General features: G+C 43.5%; 1 protein-coding gene across 2 annotated transcripts in view; it reads left to right on the top strand.

Moving 5' to 3' along the window:
* The window catches only part of LOC137504197 (transmembrane protein 87A-like), a 234,116-nt gene that overhangs the window by 150,262 nt on the left and 62,847 nt on the right, over window positions 1–21,007 (top strand). For both annotated transcript variants that reach the window (XM_068232293.1, XM_068232294.1), the window contains one exon: window positions 16,516–16,675. In XM_068232293.1, coding sequence (XP_068088394.1) covers window positions 16,516–16,675 — 160 coding nt within the window. The remainder of the gene's footprint in view (window positions 1–16,515; window positions 16,676–21,007) is intronic.

The following is a 21,007-nucleotide window of genomic DNA, read 5'->3' on the forward strand; positions in this document are numbered from 1 at the left end:
GGCATTTTTTTGAACCTGCTAATGAGACAAGATTGAAGAATGGTAGCTAGTGTATGCTACATACCATACATGTTTTCTTGTCTGGGGTTCAGTGCTTGGCTTGATACCACAAGCTAGTCAGTGCACAAAGTGATACATTGTAAATAGGTTTAGGAGTAGGGTATTTAGTTAGCTTACTAATTATGTTGTTAAGCTTGGTGATTGTGTTGTTGAAAAGTGTTTATAACCTCGACCTTTTAGAGGTTTTTACAATTTCAAGCATTCTGACAAATGGTACGCAAACTAATATATTATACAAATATTACAAAAAAAATGAAAATACAAAATATTAGCCATTTGAAGTTATTTGAAATGTATACTGAAGTTATTTATGATATCATTTTACTTTTCACCAAGCAGAAATCACAGGGGTCAACTTATAAAGTTATAAAGTTATAAAGTTTGACTGGCCCAACTGATGGAAGTGCGGGGACCCAGTATTGGAGCTGCGGGAAGACTGAGGACGGCGTCGTGGGAGCGATCCATGCGTATGGGGATGGGTGAAGCCCCAGGTATGTATAAAACGTTTTACCAGCTCTGGTTTACTCTAAAGGCACAGCAAATGCGCCTGCACCTGCAGTACCAAATCTAGCAAAGGCTGAAATATGTATACTATCTTTCTTATCCTAGAGAGAGACATTGGTTGCACATAATAATGCAATTACATGATTAGTAGGGCTCCGAGTGCAGATTGCCTCTAATGCCCCCTCCTAACCACTGCAGTGTGAACTGTGTAGATGTATTTTGTATGGGTCATAGTTGTGGGTGGTCTCACTTGTGGTAAGGGGACTGGGGGTCTACCTGCTCTGCCCCCTATAATGTAGCATGTGAGTGGTGGTCCCAGGCAGTGAGCACCTGTACTGTTCACCTGCACTGCTCTCACACTTGTTTACAATCTCAAGTATCCCATAGATAACATAAATCATAGTTCATAATGCATGCATGGCATGTACATCACGAGTTACCAGCCTAAGCAACGCTGCCTGCACACATAAAGTGAATAGACCCCAGTGTTCTTACTTGGAAGGACAGACAATCCATATTTTAGAGACAATTCCACCCCTCCCCCTCCCCATTGGTTGCAAAAGCTGTGCACAAGTGGTTTCATCCCACTGGGCATGTGAGGACCGTACTTGCAGATGCCCAGTATGGATGCGCTCAATAGGGTTCTGCTGAAGAGGATCTGGGGATACTCCGGACCATCCAGAGGCTTTCCGCTATCTAAATTTTAACAAACACCCCCCCCCCCCCTCTTATTCCCCATCACAGGTTTGCTTTAAATTCGTAGCGTGGCCCTTAGAAAAATGCCTTTTCCCCCTATTTGCTTGTAATATTGCTTTAACAGGAACAGGATACATCTTACTTTCCTTTGCATTTTTAGAGATGAGTCAGTTCGTAAAACCCCTGCTAATGCAGGGAAAGGCAAAAAGAAAAAAGAAAAAGAAAATATGGACCTGCTTAGCAAGAAATTCCTTCCCCTCTAACAACTGAACAAGTCTTTGGATCAACAGTCTACTATTTATTTTTAGAAACTTAAGTAGCCCTTTATATTTTTTCTTAAAGGAGACTATCAAAACATTATTTTGAAATTATCTACAATATTCACTACAACAAGTTCTAATGGCAGGCTGTGTACAAGTTTGTTGCCATTTCCATGTAGCGACTGATTAAACTTTGTTTTACCACACATTTTAATCCAGCAGATACTTTTATATGGTCTTTCAAATATTTATACAAGGTGATCAAGGATATATTATATGTACTGCACCATGGAATAAGCTGGCCCTTATGAAATAATAATAATAACAACGTAGTGAGCAGACTGTATGCTGTACAATACTGATGCACTGTACATCAAAGGACAACCGAGGTGACATGTGACATAATGAGATAGACATGTGTTGTACTGTGCCAACCACACAAATAACTATGCTCCGTTCCTTTTTTTCTTTCTTTGCCTGAAAGAGTTAAACATGAGGTATGCAAGTGGCAGTTTTTGTTCCGGTCGGGACTATAGCGCAACCCTGTCTGATGAGGAATTATAGCCATAAAACATTTTCCTGGCAGTAAATGGCTTCTGAGAGCAAGAAAAAGATAAAAAGGTTCAATAGTTCATAGATTTTAGCTCTGGCATACTTCAATGAATGTGTCATTGAGCAGAGACAATGAAACAGTAATAACTTAAAAAGGAGATTTAAATTTAAAATAAAACCCTGGGATGTCTTAAAAAGTAATTTTCAGGAGGAGGAGGATAGATACAATTGTTTATCTCATCATTTTATTTTCACCTCGGCTGTTCTTAAGGCTGGTTTCACACCAGGACGTTGCGTTTTAGGGGACGTTATGGTCGCATAACATGCCCCTAATGCAACGCCTGGTGCTCCCTGCTTTGGACGTCAGAGTGAGCCGCGTTGTGCAGCTCAATCTGGCGTCCGTGATGCCATGATGCGCACTCTTGGGCGCATGCGGCATCACGTGGTCCCGCCGGCCAATCGCCGCACAGAGTGGCCGCTCCAGGAAGTAAACACTGCACGTCACTGAGTGCAGTGAATATTAATTAGCCATGTGCCTGGCTGCTTTCCGCTCCTCCCCAACGTTACTGAGCATGTGCAAACAGTCTAACGCGGCTCTGCCGCTTACATAGTACTGCATGCAGTACGTTATATTATGGCGCAGCGTTACACTGTAACGCAACGTGGGCACTGTGAACAGCCCATTGATTTTTCATTGCTGTGCGGTGGGGTGCGTTACAGGCTGCTCTAACGTGCGCCTGTAACGTCCCACTGTGAAACCAGCCTTAAGCATTACATGAAGATTTCTTTTATTGCAGTGCATGTATTTCATATTAGGAAGCACTCAGCCTTCTTGCCTTGCAGTGCTAGAGTGCCCAGTTCAAATAAAGGCCAGGGCACTGACTGCATGGAGTTTGCATGTCCTCCCTGTGTTTGCATGCATTTATTCCAGGCACTCTAGTTTCCTCCCACATCCCAAAAACATACTGGTAAGTTAATTGGCTACCACTTAACAACCGCCTAACGCCGATAGGCGTTGGCAGGTCGCAAGTGGTTTCCCATGTAAGTTCACAGAGGGTGTCTCCGTGAACAGCTGATCGCGGCTCGCAGGCTAAATGTACACATGCGGAGAAGAAATCCCTGCTGTTTACATCATACAGCGCTGCTGCGCAGCAACGCCGTAATGGAGATCGGCGATCCCCAGCCTCTAATTGGCCAGGGATCGCCTGCATCTGATAGGCTGAAGCCTATCAGAGGTGGCGCAGGACGCATCACCGTTCTGTGCCGCCCAGGGGACGGAGGGGAGGGAGGGAAAGAGAGGGAGGGCTGATATAGCTGCGGAGGGGGGCTTTGAGGAGGCGGCGATCAGACCCCCCCCCCCAGCAGGACATCCCCCTAGTGGGGAAAAAAGGGGGGAAGTCTGGTCGCCCTGGCTATTATACGATCTGGGCTGTGGGCTGGAGAGCCCACACAGCACAGATCCGAGCAGCATAGCCTGGTCCTTAAGCAGTTAATACTGCCCTAAAGCCTTGTACACATGCTAGAGAGAAGGTGGCCATTTGGGGAAGTCTCGACGCAGAATCTAGCGTGTTTACAGCTGCCCGACATGGTTTAAAAATCTGTGAAGCAGGTTTTTAAATGGCAGCAATGACCAAGCGCACTGTTCACACCTACCAGACACTGCTCAGTTGTATGTCAGATCTTCGGCCCTCCTCACTGCAACAGTACACGTCATACTGATAGCAGTATGATATGATATGATATGATGGGGCTTTTTCAAACTATGTTTGTTGCGTTGAGAATAATTTAGCATGCCAATTCACTGCCCAATTCTATGGGGCTGTTCACACTTCTGTGCTGTAACTAATTGCATTATTCTAACTCGCTGCATGCAGGCTTTGAATTAAAGTCTATGTCCATTCTCCATTACAGATCACACTCATTATTTTAGCATGTGCGTTATGCAACACCCCCGGTGTGAAGGAAGCCCTAATTGAAGCCCACCAAGGTGCAATTCAATTAGTCTATTTCAAGTTGCGTACATTTGTAGACCAAATTTGCTGAATCCTGCATCAACAGAATGATTTCCATCCCATTGACCATCCCTAACTGAGGGAAGCGTCTGTATGAGTTTGCGTTCCCTTTAAGAAAAACTATTGCCTTAAAGGACCACTATCACGAAAAAAGTAGGCATTTAAAATCTGACAAAACCGACAGGTCTTGGGCCAGTCCATCTCTTCATGGGGGATTCCCAGTGTTTTCTTTGTTTTCAACAGCATTTTCTGAATAGCATTTGCAAAGTCTAAGGCCTCTTTTAAACTTAATCAGTTGCTCTCAGTTGTAACTGAAAGTAAAACTGATTTTCAAAGTAATGCCCATGTTTTCCTATGGCACATTTTACACTTTACATGCGTTTTAACTGAAATCTTCTTCCCAATGCACTGGTATGGAATAAACATGTACAAACGCATACTAACGCATACCAACTGATTAAGTGTAAACGGGGCCTAACTGACAAAATAGTGTGCAAGTGATTAGGGAGGCTGGCTGGTATGTTACTACTTTGACAGTTAAACTGCTGTGTCAGGAAACGCTGTTGAAAACAAAGAAAACCCTGAGTATCCCCCATAGGAGGAGATGGACCGGCCCAAAACCGGTCGGTTCTATCAGATTCTAACTGCCTACTTTTTTCGCGAAAGTGGTCCTTTAAAAGGAAGAAGAAGTAAGAGGGATACAGAAGCTGACATCTTTATTTCCTTATAAACAATACCGTTTCCTGGCATCTTGCTCATCTCTTTGGCTGTAGTAGTGTCTGGATCACACACCTGAAAAAAACATGCAGCTAATCCAGTCAGCCTTCAGTCAGAACACCTGATTCTCCAGAGTCTATAGCTAAAAGTTTTAGAGGCAGTGGTGCTTTAAGGATTGAGTCCCAATCCCTACGGGAATACTTACCGAGCATGTGCACACCCCCTTAGACTATTCAAGGGACACTACACTATGACTATGGTATGTATTTGATTGTGAACTCCTCTGACGGACAGTTAGTGACATAATTATAGACTCTTAAAAGTGTTGCAGAAGAAGTCAACGCTATAAATTCACAATACTGATAATAGTGTGAACCCATTGTGTGGATGTAGGGCCTTCATTGTAGGCAGAACTGGTGGTAATATTGATGTAATGTATGCACTGTATACATCAGAAGGGCTGCTGAGCACACTGGTAAATATTGGCTGCATCTGCCAGCAGGTGATCTTTCTGAGCAGGCATCTGTTCACTGTGCCACAACCCAAGTCACCCTAGCACGCTGCACACTAAGCAGCAGCAGCAGCATGGCATCATGGGTGGCCTGTTATTTTTTTCAGCATCTAATACAGGCTTAACATTTACAGGACGTAGATCAAAAAGACACATATGGCAGAGGTATTACAGTGATAAGCCACAAAAGAGACAATCTAACTGCTACTGAAGAAATATGTTATCATAGACTTTTTCCATTAACACACATTTTTTGATTCCCACTTCATCTTTGTCAGGCACTCTGACATTCCATCCAGATGGTCAGTGACCACCCAGAATTACCTACTCCCAAGCATCTGACACAGCAGGTGTATCCAGTTATTCAGTAATTTATAGATGAACCGTCTTCACCAACAGTGGTAACAATATGCAAGAATCAAATAGTAATGCTGAGTGCATCTCTTCACCTAAACTGGGATCTGCTTTAGATCTGGCAGACCTGCAGTAGAGCATCTTTTCTCTGTACTCCTGTGGACAGCAGCCCCGTTTCTAGCGCTGAGGGCTCACAAACTGATTGCTTTCATAGGCTGATGTCTATGAGAGGCGATCACATCGATTGTCTCTCGGGGGAGAGGGGGAAAAAAAGACATTTTTATAAAAAAAACAAAAAACATTTACATTAATAATAAAAGTTGCAGCAGCAATCAGATGCCACCAACAGAAAGCTCTGTTGGTGGCAAGAAAAGGAGGGCAGATTCATTTGTGAGCTAAGTTGTATGGCCGTGCAGCACACTGTTAAAGTTGCAGTGTGCTGAATTGTAAAAAGCCTGTGGTCCTCAAGCAGTTAAAATTCTCCTTCCAGGCACAGATATAAATATACCATCAGCTTAATAAACATAGAGCCCAAATGTTTCCTTTTTTGTGTCAAATGAGTTACCTGCAGGTAAAAATCCTGCTGTTAACCACTGGCCATGTGACCCTAAACAGGTCGGTTCAGGGAGCTAACAGCATGGAAAAAAGTTAGAAACTCTTCTGAGTTTTATTGCTATGTTTGAGTGAACTTTCCATGTTTCTTTTCCTGACATGAACTGGGAAAAATTCTCCGAAAGGGACAGAGAGAGTAATATTAATAATATAATATATATTGGCAAAGCTTGTCTCACTAGGAAATGCTGATGTGTCACCTGATCTGGTTACATTCAGAACTTCTCATTGCAACATCTGGCGCAACCATTACAGCCCCTCTGCAGGCCTTTTCTTATTTTCTTCATATTCAAAAATCATTCCCTCCTCCCCCTCCCACTAGTCTTGCAACAAAACATTAACACTTTAAAGTGGAGCTGTCAGCCATACTAGCTAAAACCCCCCCACATATATAAGTAGATAAATACTTGCTCTACTTACATAGCATATGTATTGCACTGGAGTGGCCACATTTTTATAATTTTAGTGATTTTTATAGTAAAAAAAGAGAAAATCCTTCTTAGGATTCTCCATTTAAACTGTGTCAATCTTGAAGCCAATCCTGACATCATTTCCTCCCTTACTTTGTCTATGTATCATTGCCCGCCCTCCTCCCAGTCTTCAGACACTCCCACCCGGCTCTGCAGTATAAAGTACATTGAGAAATATTGGCCAATCCGAGAGGAACAGAGGTGAAAACAGGAGTGAAAGAGGCTTCAGCCAATCAGGCTGCATTAGTTAAGTCTGAGGGGAAAGTAAAGAAGAAAAAAAGAAAACCCAGCATGCCTTTCAACTTCCTTTGTGTGGCAGATTTTCCAAATGAGAGCCAGGGAAACTGGGGAATGATGTTTTATGGAAAAGAAAAATAAGAGTGATTTTTTTTTAACATTTGGATTGCCTGGTTTGCATCCTTATTACTTGTTTACCTGATAAAAATAAAGAATAGATTTTTGATTTTATGATGACCAACAGTTACTTTTTAAAAGAAAACTTGTAAATAGCTGAATTTTGTCATAAACTGCCGGGGTCATGTGACATGACTCTTTTCTGTGTTCGTGTGAACTGAATCCTGGGAGGGGAGGTGTGGCCAAGTTTCTGTTCACCAACCCTCCCAATCATCGTGCAAGAGAGGGGTATGACTGAGCCCCTCCTCAAGTATATCAATAGAGGAGTTGTGTGGTAAGTGAGGGCAAGGTGTAAAGGAGAAAGTCTTAGATAGAAATCTCTTCATAGACTGCTGATGAGAGTCTATCTGTTGTTTAAATGCAAAAAAATGTGCAGCATGCAGTCAAATTTATACATTTGGGAGTCTTTTTTAAAATGATAATTCTTATGTTGCAAAAGTAATGGGAGATAAGGGAGGGATGTTTGGGTGAACAAAAAAAACCTAGTGGAGTTCTTTTTGTCCAAAACTATATTAGCAGTCCTTGTTGCAGATCCTACATATGGAAAATCAGAACTGTGATGAAAAGGAAGACAGTTTGTGGCATCCACTTCCTTCAGTTCTATGTGTGGCCTTTATTCATTCTGCTTGGCTCCCACCCTGCCTCAGACCATGGCGTGTGCGCATGCACAGGCACACAAAATTAGGTGTCAGATTTGAATTTTGTATTTTAGGAAGTTGGTAACAGCCATCCAGCGCTGTTACTTCAAAGAAGCTTTGTGCTAGTGCCTTTTTGCCTGTTAATCCGTACTCGTGTTGCTGACTGTGCCTGTTTCCGACCTCTGCCTGTCTGCCACCTGCCCCGACCATTTGCCTGAGTACTGGCTACGTCCTTCTGCCGCCTGCCCTTGGTCTGCTGACTATATCTTGTCTTCGCCTCTCCTCCCACAAGTGGACTTAATTGTTCTCTCTGCCTCCAGTGGGGTAATCTTGGGGATCGTGACCTGGTGGCTACTAGGCAGCAAAGTAGTCCATTGCCTGCTAGGAGTATCGGCCCATTATCCCTTGTGGCGTGCTCTGATGAAGACCCGTAGCCATTTAGACTTTGCACTCTAAGAGAGCCCACACCAACCACTGGTGTCAGGGTCAACAGCTCACTTGTCCTTGTAACAATGTCCATCATATCTGCTAGCACTGACAAAACATATGTTTGGCCATATGACCACCCTCCACTAACAACATCCAGGTGATACCCAGAATAAAAGTATCACATGATAAATATGTTATGACAGCACAAATGATGCTTGTGTCCATAAAAACTCATGGAGAAGCTTGTGATCAGTACGAACAGTTGATAGATTTCTAATGCTCAGACTTTCTGAACAAGATTATGTGCTAAATTAGACAGTGATTACAGCAAATCAGAGCTTTGCAAATCATCAAACTGGTCAAATATTTATCCAGGAGCTGTCATAGACACGAGCGTCTCTACTTTCAATACATGTAGGTGGTTCATGTAGATGTTGATGTTCACTAAAATCGCCTTGCTTTTCCAAACCAGCAGCAATAACACACGGTACCCCCCCCCCCCCCCCCAACGAAATAAGCATGGGGCCCCTTCCTTGCGTCCGATATGTGTCTCTGTGTCTCTTCTATTCTTCCTGGCTGTCACAAGATGTGTGCTTCCATACCACCTTCTCCAGATTACTCAGGAGCTAGAGGCATGTAGCACAGAGCACGTGGCTGTCAGGAAGATCAGAGGAGACCTGAATCAGCACTAGAGCAGGTAAATATTAAACTGCTCCTCTGCGCTACTCTGCAGAAGGGGGAGGAGCGGGTGCCCATATTCCCTAGCCCTCTCGCTATAGTTACACCACTTAGTTTGAGACTGTTCAGTAAATGTTACATCTTAATAAACAATTTGACACCCCTTGTCTAGAGGATAATCCAGCCCTGACTGTGCTGCAGCTGCATGGGCCCTAAATAACAGTGTGGCTTCATGGCCTTCACGGGCCTATTACCACCCCTGCTTCTATGTCAGTAAGGCTGCTTGTTTGGCCTCAATAATCGATTTCATAACTGATAAATTGGCATTCAACCAGTCTGCACTTGGCCCACCCCTCTCAGTGGCATGATGTTCAGACAGCCTCAGGAAAGACTGCTGGGCTCATATAGTGTGGCTGAGCCCTAAGGGAGGCTGTGCTTTCTACCTTGTTTCAGTAATGTATTCTGACAATGCTGTTGCATATATTGGCTTGAGGGTTGGAGTGATGCAGTTAGAGCAACTATAGCCTTACTTCCCAAACACCAAAGAAAAGCAAGAAAACACCTTGTCATCAGCATATTTCTTCAAGCAAATCATCTGGTGATGACAAAATCCAATTGTGTAAATGTTGAGATTTAGCATGCTTTGAGGAAACCCTATACTTTTACTTAGTGAGGGGAAAAAAGTTGTTAGCAACTCAAAGATCACAGTTTGAGCACATTTCCAACAATTGTTCATTCTTCTTCATCTTCCTTGTGCTGGGATGCCTGGGATGAGACATTCAAGAATTTAGTAGAGCTAATGATGGTATTAAAATCTCAAATATGTTGTGATTTATTCTTAGGCATAGTGCCAGCCTCTTCTTAGAAAAGATCATGTACATTTTCTGGGACATTCAAAGTGGATGCCTTTGCAGAAATTATGTTAATAGATTCGTCAGATGCTATATGACCAGTTGACGAGATCTGTACAGAAACACCAACTGAAGGATTAAATAAGATTTGTGTTTGATGGCAGAAACATCTCTATGATGCCAAGATTCTTTGGAATCTTACTTTTGTAAAGAATCTCTCGTTTTGCTCCTTCTGTGATTACCACATTTTTCAGACCGTATAGACGCTGCTGACCATAAGACACACCTAGGTTTAGAAGACTAAAACCAGGGTAAAAGAAATATAAATTAAACCTGGTGCGTCCATGGTGCAGGGGCGCCTTGTGGATCTTCTACCCTCAATCTCTCCCAATTATTTCCCTCTTGTGTCCCTCTCTGTCCCTCCTGTATTTCTTCTATCCCTTTGTGTCCTTCTATCTCCCTGTGTCTCTTCTGTTCCCCTGTATCTCTCTTGTGCTGTGTCCTCCTTTTCCCCTTCCACTGTCTCTTCTGTCCCCAGTGTAGCTTTTGTCCCCCTGCCCTGTGTTCATTCTGTCTCTGTGTGGCCTCTGTCCCCTGTCCATTATGTCTCAGTATGGCCTCTGTTCCTCTGCTCTGTGTCCGTTTTGTCACCATGCCTCTGTCCATTCTGTCCCGTGCATCTGTCCGTTCTGCCCCATGCCTCTGTCTGTTTTGTCCCGTGCCTCTGTCTGCCTTCCCTCCTAGTAGGTGAGATACTTACGAATCATGTGAAGGATGCGGTAGGTGTTGAGTCCCACTACAAGCAGGTATTCCGTCCATGGTCAGTCTGTTTCCTGAAAGGGAGGAGCAGATATATATCCAGTCTGCTCACTGTTATTACTGTCTTCCTCCTGTGAGGGCCGGTTCACACTGGCACTTTCTTGTAAACGGATCCGTGAGAACTTATCTGAATCCTGTTGTAATGGATCCATTTCCATCACATTTGTATCCATTTTACAATGGAAGGTGCTGAATAGCTACTAGGGAAAATGCCAGTCCTATGTTGATGTTAAGAGACACTGTTCTAGAGCTATTCTTTGTATACCACTGACATCTTTTGCAGTGCAGTGCATGTCACAAATACGGAACATTGATTGCTGCATTCAAGACTCCCATCCCCCCAAACCCCCATCACCAATGTAGATTTTTGCTGGCTAAAATGGTCCATAGGTTCCGTTTACATCCGTTAGGATCCGTTCCGCTACGGACTGTTTTTAACGCCAGTATGAACCGGGCCATTCATTTCTTGCTGTTCTTCTGACATCTCTGGATATGGTGCTCTAATGTTGCTGCTTGCAAATAAAAGTGATTGTGACTACTTACATAGTTACATAGTTATTTGGGTTGAACAACCAGAAATTAAAGAACAACAACAGCCTGCTCCCTCACATATCCCTGTTGATCCAGAGGAAGGCAAACAACCCTTACAAGGCATGGTCCAATTCGTGCCAAAAGGAAAAAAAAATCTTCCAGACTCCAGATAGCAATCAGATAAAATCCCTGGATCAACAGGATCAAGAATTTCTTAGTAATTATAGCCCTGGATGTCTTTCAACGCAAGGAAGGCATCTAAGCCCCTCTTAATCGCAGATATAGAATTTGCCATAACTACTTCCTGTGGCAGTACACTCCACATTGCAATCAGTAGGGTGGCCACTAACCATGCAATCTTTTTCATCCAATCTTACCAAATCTATGTAGTAGAAGAGTAAATTGAGTGAATATATTGAATAGATACTATAGGCAGTCACTTATATTACATAGAAATGGTAAGATTGGATGGAAAAGATTGGTTAGTTAGTGGCCACCCTTACTGTGAAGAACCCTTTCCTAAATAAATGGCTAAAACTTTTTTCCTTCATGCGCAGATTATGTCCCATAGTCCTTTGCAAAAGCCTAGGGACATTTTTGCTTACTTGGTGCTCTCATTTATGTCATTGTAACCCACTGATCTCATTGCACCCAACGGAACTGGAAGGTGGTGGTGGCAAATTATAATCCAGGGGCTGTTTGTTTTAAGGCAAGTGGAACGTACAGGAACTAGAGACATACAATGAGCTTCACCACCACTGGAAGCAGATCATAGCTCCCTACTGTATGCCAAGTGAGGTGGCCGTATAGGTTGTAACTGCCACTTTCCATGTTGTATCTTCTTTGTAGAATAAAGCTGCAGGGAAATCTTTAGTGCATAAAGCATGAGCACGTTATTGGGGAATCCTGGGTTGCCTAAACATTAGCATTCCCCTCTCCGTCTCACTGGAAGTATCCAAAGATTTCCATATATGACCTTTAATTCCATCATGATTAAAGAAGCTGCCATAGTTATAGTAGAAATATATCCCTTTAATGAGGCACCCTAGTGACATATAGCAGAATGTAGTAAATTATTCAGGTTACCCACTTTTACCTTAATTATCCTGGTTTCAGCATCAGAAACACTTCCAATAACTACATATTGCTGTACATTGGTATGTCATGATGGCTACACTTGTTTGCCTTGCAAGATGGGCTCCAAGGTTGTGAAGGTCTCTGGAGGAGGCAAGTGGCAGGGTAAGAACATTGGGGGGACTTATCAAAGTTTTGCTGGGCAGGTTCCATATTTTGTAGTTATGCCCCTGCTTCACATTATCCAATACCGTGTGTGGCCAAAGGCCACATCATCCAATATGTGTCCAGAAATTACTTGACCAGAAATGACTGCTGGAGACTGGATGACTTCTATAACATGGCGCCCAAACTGGAACCCTGCCTGGAACCCCCAGCATGACGTCTTTACTGGAGCCTCCAGGAAATATAGTGAGTATCTTAGGGTTTGGGGGAAAGGGGGCCTTTTATTATGTTAGGCAGGGAGTGAGAAACATTTATTTCTTTTAGATGGACTTAAAACTTGGAAACAACGGAAACAAATTTAAGCTTAGTGGAATATAATTAATGTGTCAGCTGTGCAGAGTTTAATACTTAAAACTGAATTTGTTTAAACCTTTCAGATAGTTTTCATATGGTCTAATCCACTTTGGTTACATTTCAAAAGACTACATATACTAAATTATCCTTGGCCGTATGCTCAGCTCATGGGGAAATGTCCAGGACAGGATTAGAAAAGAATCTTAATGATTTTCAGCACAACTAGTGATTTTCTCAAGAACTGTAGAAAGAAACCAACATTCAAAAGGAAAACTTCACTTTAATTCATAGTGGTATAACTAAGATTATGGCTATGTTTCACTTGCAAGTGCAAGTATGACAATACTAACCTATTTGTGGAAGGTAGATTTTTCAAAATCCTCAAATTCCACTCTCGTAATTGCCAACTTTTTTGAAGATGTTTGCGCAAAACACCAGGCAACGTCCCGCGGCACACTGATTGAAAAACGCTGCTATAGGGGATTCTCAGCATGGCCTTTATTCTTTATAAAGACACTCCCTGAAAAAGATTTATATTAAGATGCAGGCCAGCCTCCCTGCTCACCATACACTTTTTTGGCAGTTGGACGGCGCAACTGCCATTCACTAAGTGTTTTTGAAAATAAAGAAATCCCTGAGAATCCCCCATGAGAAGATGGGCTAATCCAAAACCTGTCACTTCTGTCGGATTTTTACTACCTACTGTAAGTGACAGCAACATAAGAGAAAAATAATGTATGGCTCATTTTAATCTGTGATAAATGCTCTATATGTTTACATAAATTTTACATTTTAAGATTTTCGCAATAGTGGTCCTTTAACAAAACTGTTCTTTTACTTTAAACAGGACTGGAGACATTCCAGGAGCTAGGTAGTCAATGCATCCCAAAAATTCCAGCTTGTGCCAAAGTGTTTGGAGCCTTTTCTGTAGCTGCGAATGAAAGCAGATGTTCTCTGGATCCTAGTGCTATGTGTGGTTAGTTTGGACTGCCTGACTCCTGAATTTTATGGCGGCTTCTTTCGTTTTGTGTCTGTTTGATGTAAAGTGGAGCTTCCGGCACATAGTTATATGTATTCCATCACGCGCAAGAACAATGGTTCATACACCTCCTTCTCAAGTTAGAGTAATACTTTTTCTCCCCTAGGTCAACTTTCTCATGTCTCATGTTCCATGTGTAACTGTACCCCTCCCAATCCATGTGCAGCCCTTTCTTCTGTGTGTATCAACCATGTACAGCAGGTCTTCTCTTTCATGTATAGTTCTCCTGAGCAGCATCTCTCCTCTTCCATATGTTGCTTCCCATTTGCAGCCTTCCTTTCCCATTTGCAAACTTGTCTTCCATATTCAGGCTTTGGCTAGAGCCACAATCAGGGAGGTACTGGATGTACTAAAATACCAAACCTAGGTCTAGGAAGACAGTTTTATCATGCAGAAAAGACCCAAGAGAGTCCTTAATTGTATTTTGTATGGGGCCCTGGTGGCTTCTGGTGATGGCCCTGTAGAGTGAATGCGCCATTGCAGTTCACTAAGCAAAGTAAAAAGATGCAAAACTATCTTCTTTTTGTGTGTACTTCGAAGACATAGCAAAAGTTATTTAGGTGATACCTTTAATGACTAACTGTACAAGATTTATTTCCAAGCTTTTGAAACTTTTAAGTTTCTTCTTCAGACATGATACAGAGCTGGATCAGAACCGTACAAATCTAATGTCACACAGAGAAGCTTATATATGACTGCATACTTAAGAACCAGTGATACAAGAGAGATGAATTCTAGTTATTTTTCTAACTAAGCCATACACTGTTGCCATGGTTTCAATCAGGTTTCCTAAGTTATAACAACAGCAGACGGACGTTAAATGATAATATTTAATGACATTCAGTTAAAAATGACTTGTGTAGTGATTTTAAATACTGTGTAGTAGAGTAGTGCTATACATTTTACCTGCTATCCAGCATATGAGGATACAGCGCAGAAAGTACCCTCCACAGATTTGTATTTGGTTGTTAAAGTGGAAACAGTAAATTCGGGCGCCTGAGGCAGGTGGACAAAAAGGGCGCCGCCATTCACTCCCATAATAAATATCGTTTAATGGGCGCCCAACAGGAAAAAAGGGCACCGGAGAAAAATAACATTTACAAGCGGCGCCCGGAGACTTTTAATGTTTTATAACTGCTTCTCATGATTACACATTATTTAATGATTTATAATTTTTTAAACATTATTTTTAAACGAAAAACAGTACAATCTTTTTTAAAAACCTTATTTATAAACGAAAAACAGCACAATATTTTTTTCAAACGTTATTAATGCTTATCACAGGGGGGTCTTAGTTTTAGGCACCACCAGGGGGGTCTTAGGGTTAGGCACCACCAGGGGGGTCTTAGGGTTAGGCACCACCAGGGGGGTCTTAGGGTTAGGCACCACCAGGGGGGTCTTAGGGTTAGGTACCACCAGGGGGGTCTTAGGGTTAGGCACCACCAGGGGGGTCTTAGGGTTAGGCACCACCTGGGGGGTCTTAGGGTTAGGCACCACCTGGGGGGTCTAGGGGTTAGGGATATGTACAGGGAGGGTTCAGTATGAGAGTAGGGTTAGGTATAGCTTTAGTAAAATTCGTATTAATCTTTTATAAAACGTTATTATACATTTCACTTTTTAAACAGGGAAGATTAACGTTTTTACAATTGCCGATTTCATACACTTTATTTAATGATTTATATCTTTATAAAACATTATTTTTAAACGAAATATAGCACAATTTTTTTTAAACGTTACTCATGCTTATCGTTTAAAACCCTGCGCCCTTTTTTCCCGGCGCCCGTTTTTAACGTACGCTGTTAAGAGTACCCTATGAGCTCAAACCCGAGACAGCTCTAATGTGCCAATGCAACCTTTTCCCTGAAAAGGCATGTATGTAACCTACCTTGTTGGCCGCCCTTATTTTAGGAGTTGTGCAATACTGTGACTGACATTGTCACTGGCAAATATAGAAGCTTAGGAGGCAGGAGGGTCAGAGCCACACTCAGCTTTCCTGAGTTAAGTTGATGTTTCCATATCAGAGCACATCTCAATTTAAAGTCAATGTTAAGCTTAAAAAACAAAACAAAACAGATACTCACCTACAGAGCCTTCCCTCTCCTTTCCTGGTCCCCACGTTCCAGCATTGTCAACCCATAAGCAGTATCCCACCAATCAGCTGAATACTGCTCTCTGCCACTGCGGGAGACTTCAGAAGTCTTCAGGAACCCGAGTATTCCCGAAGATGGGCTGCTCCGTGCTGCACATGCACAAGTGCACTCTCTCTCGCACTCTCTCGGGCGCTCACGCATGCGCAGTACAGAGCACTTGGGCTCCCGAAGACTTCCGAAGCCTCCCGCGGTGAGGAATTTAAACCGTGGTGACATCGCTGAAATGTGAGGAGCATGAAAGGAGCAGGAAAGCTCTATAGGACGGGACCCAGAGCCTTCCCTCTGCATTGGTTAGTATTTGTTTTTTCTTTTCTTCTAAGCAGGCTCACATGGATCTCTGAAATAAAGCACGTGCTCTTACAAAATGAAGAATTTCTATATATTTATAGGTTTTTGGTTGAACCTAAAGCCATACTTAACTTTAGTTCCGCTCTGTTTGATAGTGCACTACATACTACACATACACTTCATTATATCATACGTTTTTTGCACTTCAGGTTTGCCCTAAAAGATGGTGTATTTTTGTAATTGTAATTTTTGTAATTGTTATTTGCACTTCCAGCTGGATACATGTTGGTATTATAACAGTTTATGGTTGTACTTAAAAGGTATTTGTTGTCCACAGAACTGTCTCAACAAACAGCAGCTCTTAGCTGCCATCCGACAGATGCAGCAGTTTTTAAAGGGTCAAGAGACAAGATTTGCAGAAGGAATCCGTGTCATGAAAAGCAGACTGAACACATTGCAGATCAATGTCAATAAAGCCAACCCAGATCTACCGCCAGGTTAGTACAAGTGATACACAGCATGATGGGTACGAACACAAGCATTTACCTAGGAGTTCTGGTTCACCATGAGCTTGCTGGGCAATCTATTACCTTCTAGTTACCTTCTAGTTGTGATGTACAATTCAATGGTGGAAAATACAAGAGAGCAGCAGGAAAAACAGAACTTAACCTCCCTGGCGGTAAGCCCGAGCTGAGCTCGGGCTATGCCGCGCAGGGGGAGATCTCAGCCCCTGGTGGGGCGATTTTTATGCTGTTAATTGCCGTGCGCGCAGCCAGCACTTTGCTAGCCGCGCGCGCAGCTTGATCGCCGCCGCTCTGCGGCGATCGGCCGCACGCAGCGGCGAAAGAGGGCCCCCCCGCCAGAGCCCTGCACTGCCCGGACCAATGAGTTCCGGGCAGCGCTATGGGCTGGATCGGAGGTGTCTGACGTCAGGACGTCGGCTGACGTCCATGACGTCATCCCGATCGTCGCCATGGCGACAGGAGAAGCCAAACAGGGGAACGCGTTATATACGCGTTCCCCTGTTTGCTATAGATGCCGGCGACGATCGCACTAGAGGGACACATGCGCCCTCTAGTGGTGTTTCATGTAGCTACCACTCTGGTAGCTTTACATGAAACAAAAACAAAAAAAAAAAAAAAGTTTTTTGCCAATTTGGCAAAAAAAATTAACCGCCAGGGAGGTTAAAGTGTACCTGAGGCGATATGTGACATGATAAGATAAACATGTGTACGTACAGTACAAAACATATTAATAACCAGGCTGTTTTACTTGTTTTATTTTGCTACATGAAAGAGTTAATTTCTAGGCATGGAAGTGACATCTTCTGTCTTGTCAATACCTTATTTGGAATATAGTACACATCACTGATAAGCAAATTACAGCCATTAAAGTTTTCCTGGCAGAGTACAACTTCTGAGGGCAGGGAGAGATAAAATACATGAACTAATGACCTTTTTCTAACTCTAGGACACTTAATATGCTGCCACTGATTACAGACAGTAAAACAATCAACATACTTTGTAAATGTTTAAATATAAAAAAAAAACATGAGATAGCTAAAAAGTCATTTTTAGGAGTAGGAAGATAAATATAATTGTTTTATCATCAGTTTATTTTCACCCCGGGATTACTTTAAATAAAAAAGAAAGCCCAGCATATAGGGACAGGGTCAAAGTGGTGACAGTGTTTAAAGCCCTTATTTTTGGAATTTAATTTTATTGAACTTTGTCCCTAGAATTGCTTGGCAGCTGCTGCAATGATCCATTGCTAAATGATGTCTGAAGTTCTGAGTTGTTGTGGTTATTCATCTATTTCCAATTTGGGTTGATTTGTTAACATTGAAGAAATAGACACATGTTCATGGATACAAATGCCCCATGAAAAATATACTCCTCTCTAGTCAAATTATTATTATTTAGTATTTATACAGCTCCAACATCTTCCACAGCGCTGTAAAGAGTATATATTGTCTTGTCAGTTAACTGTCCCTCAGAAGGGCTCACAATCTAATCCCTATCATACTCAAATGTCTATGAATGTATCATGTATTGTATGTATCATAGTCTATGGCCAATTTGGCGGGAAGCCAATTAACTTATCTGTATGTTTTTGGGATATGGGAGGAAACCAGAGTGCCCGGAGCCTGAGGACACACACGCAATCACGGGGAGAACACACAAACTCTGTGCAGATTGCGCCCTGGCTGGTATTTGAACAGGGGAGCCAGTACTGCAAGGTGCTGGTGTATAACAGCCCATCCATCCTTAGGGCTCATTTCCAATAGAGCAGCGCAGAGCCGTGCGTCAGCGCAGCTCTGCGCTGCAAGTTATTCCCCCAGGGGAATCGCTTGCGATCCCATTCATTATAATGAATGGGATTGCAGGGGCAACCGCCCCATAATGCAGACAACCATGCGCTGTTATTCAGTGGTGAATCACAGTGCGTGTATGGAAACATGCACTCTCTGATGTCCCTGCGATCGCGTTTCCATAAGCGTGCATATGGAAACGAGACCTGTATTTTACCAAGTGATTACAGAGCCTTATAGAGACTGGATGGCAGCAATGTCACATTACAGAGTTTAACCTCCCTGGCGGTTTGTTAAAATCCGCCAGGGGGCAGCAAATACCTTTTTTTTTATTTATTTTTTTCATGTAGCGTGACAATGTCTCGCTACATGATAGCCGCTGCTGAGCGGCATCCCCCCAGCCCCTCCGATTGCCTTCGACGAACGGAGATCAAGAGATCCCGTTCAAAGAACGGGATCTCTTGGAGGGCTTCCCCCGTCGCCATGGCAACGGGGCGGGATGACGTCACCGACGTCGTCGACGTCGTGACGTCAAAGGGGAATCCGATCCACCCCACAGCGCTGCCTGGCACTGATTGGCCAGGCAGCGCACGGGGTCTGAGGGGGGGCGGCTGCAGCGACGGGTATAGCGGCGGATCGGCGGGTAGCGGCGGCAATCGGAGGTTACACGCAGCTAGCAAAGTGCTAGCTGCGTGTAACAAAAAAAAATTATGCAAATAGGCCCAGCGGGGCCTGAGCGGTGCCTCCCGGAGGCATAGCCCGAGCTCAGCTCGGGCTTACCGCCAGGGAGGTTAAGTGACCACATACCTGTGTTATCTGAACAGGATGATTGCAGGGCCATCCTGCTGTGATGGCCACTGTTCCATGTTACCATGACCAAAGTGACAACAGTGCATGTTATGTTGGCTGAGTGACCAAAGTGCCATGCTATACAAACTGATAGACTATAGGGTCATGCTATAAAAACTGATACACTATAGGGTCATGCTATGCAAACTGTTTGGCCATAGGGCCATGCTATATGAATTGATTGGCCATAGGGCCATGTTATACAAACTGATTAACCATAGGGCCATGCTTTACAAACTGATTTACCATAGGGCCATGTAGTGATGGTAAAGGTAAAGGTAAAGGACTTTCTCTCTAACAGAACACAACAGGCCAAGCTTGGCAGTCACATCTCCAGCGAGAGAACCACCAACGTTGGTGCACCGCAGGGATGCGTGCTGTCTCCACTCCTGTTCTCTCTGTATACTAACAACTGCACCTCGGCCTCCGACTCTGTCAAAGTTATCAAATTTGCAGACGATACCACGCTTCATCGACAGAAACGGGGAGGACGCTTATCGAAATGAAGTTACGAAGATCTGTAATTGGTGCAAGGACAACAATCTCGTTCTCAACACTGCAAAGACCGTGGAACTGATCGTGGACTTCCGGAAACTCCACCCTGCCCCCCTACCTGTGTTCATCAATGGGTCCGAGGTCTCCAGAGTTCAAAGCGTACAGTTCCTAGGCACAATCTTAACAAGCGACCTCAAATGGGGCCAGAACACTACCAGAACTCAGAAGAAAGCACAGCAGCGGCTATTCTTCCTATGCCAATTGAAGAAATTTGGCATGTCACGGGAACTGCTTACCAGCTTTTACAGCGTGACCATCGAATCCATCCTCTGCTGCTCCATCATCATGTGGTATGCCGGAGCAACCGCCAAAGACAAATACAAACTCCACCGAGTGATAAAAGCAGCCGAAAAGATTATCGGCGCCCACCTGCCCTCGCTAGATCTCCTCTACTCCACGAGGATGAAGACAAGGGCCTCCAAGATCTTACTCGACCCCTCCCACCCGGGCAGACGCTACTTCGAGACTCTTCCACTGGGACGCCGTTTCAGATCCATGCCCTCCAAAACCACTAGACGCATGAACACCTTCTTCCCCCAAGCAATTCTCCTGTTGAACTCACTGAACTCAGGACGCTCTGGCCCCCAGAGCAACCCTCTATCACAGCTGTAAACTCTGACCTCCCAAGACTCTAATCGTTGCTCTATACGTTTGCTGTTTGTTGTTATATGTTCCTGAACTGCCATTTGCCATGTGAACCACAAGCAATTCCGGGCACACCCCGCGGTGTGCTTGGCGATAATCAAGATGATTCTGATGATTCTGATTCATGTCTAGGAGAACTCATGGAGAAGCCTGTGTTCAGTTTGGTCAGGGGACAGATTTGCAAGTCTCTGATTTGCTAGTCATGATCATGTGCTAAAACAGGATGCGATCACAGCAAATCAGAGTTTGCAAATCTAGCAGCTAATCAAAGAAATCACATGCTTTTCCATGAGTTCTTCTAGACATGACTATCACTAGAGCCATGCTATTCAAACCAATTGACCATAGGACCATGTTATATAGGTTGACTAAGTACAGTGAGCCAATATAATCCATGTTACATAGATTGAGTGACCACAGTGCCATAGTACACCAGCTGAGTGATTAAAGTGCCATGATATATAAACTG

Source organism: Hyperolius riggenbachi, chromosome 4 (genome assembly GCF_040937935.1).
Source record: "Hyperolius riggenbachi isolate aHypRig1 chromosome 4, aHypRig1.pri, whole genome shotgun sequence".
Taxonomy (NCBI): Eukaryota; Metazoa; Chordata; class Amphibia; order Anura; family Hyperoliidae; genus Hyperolius; species Hyperolius riggenbachi.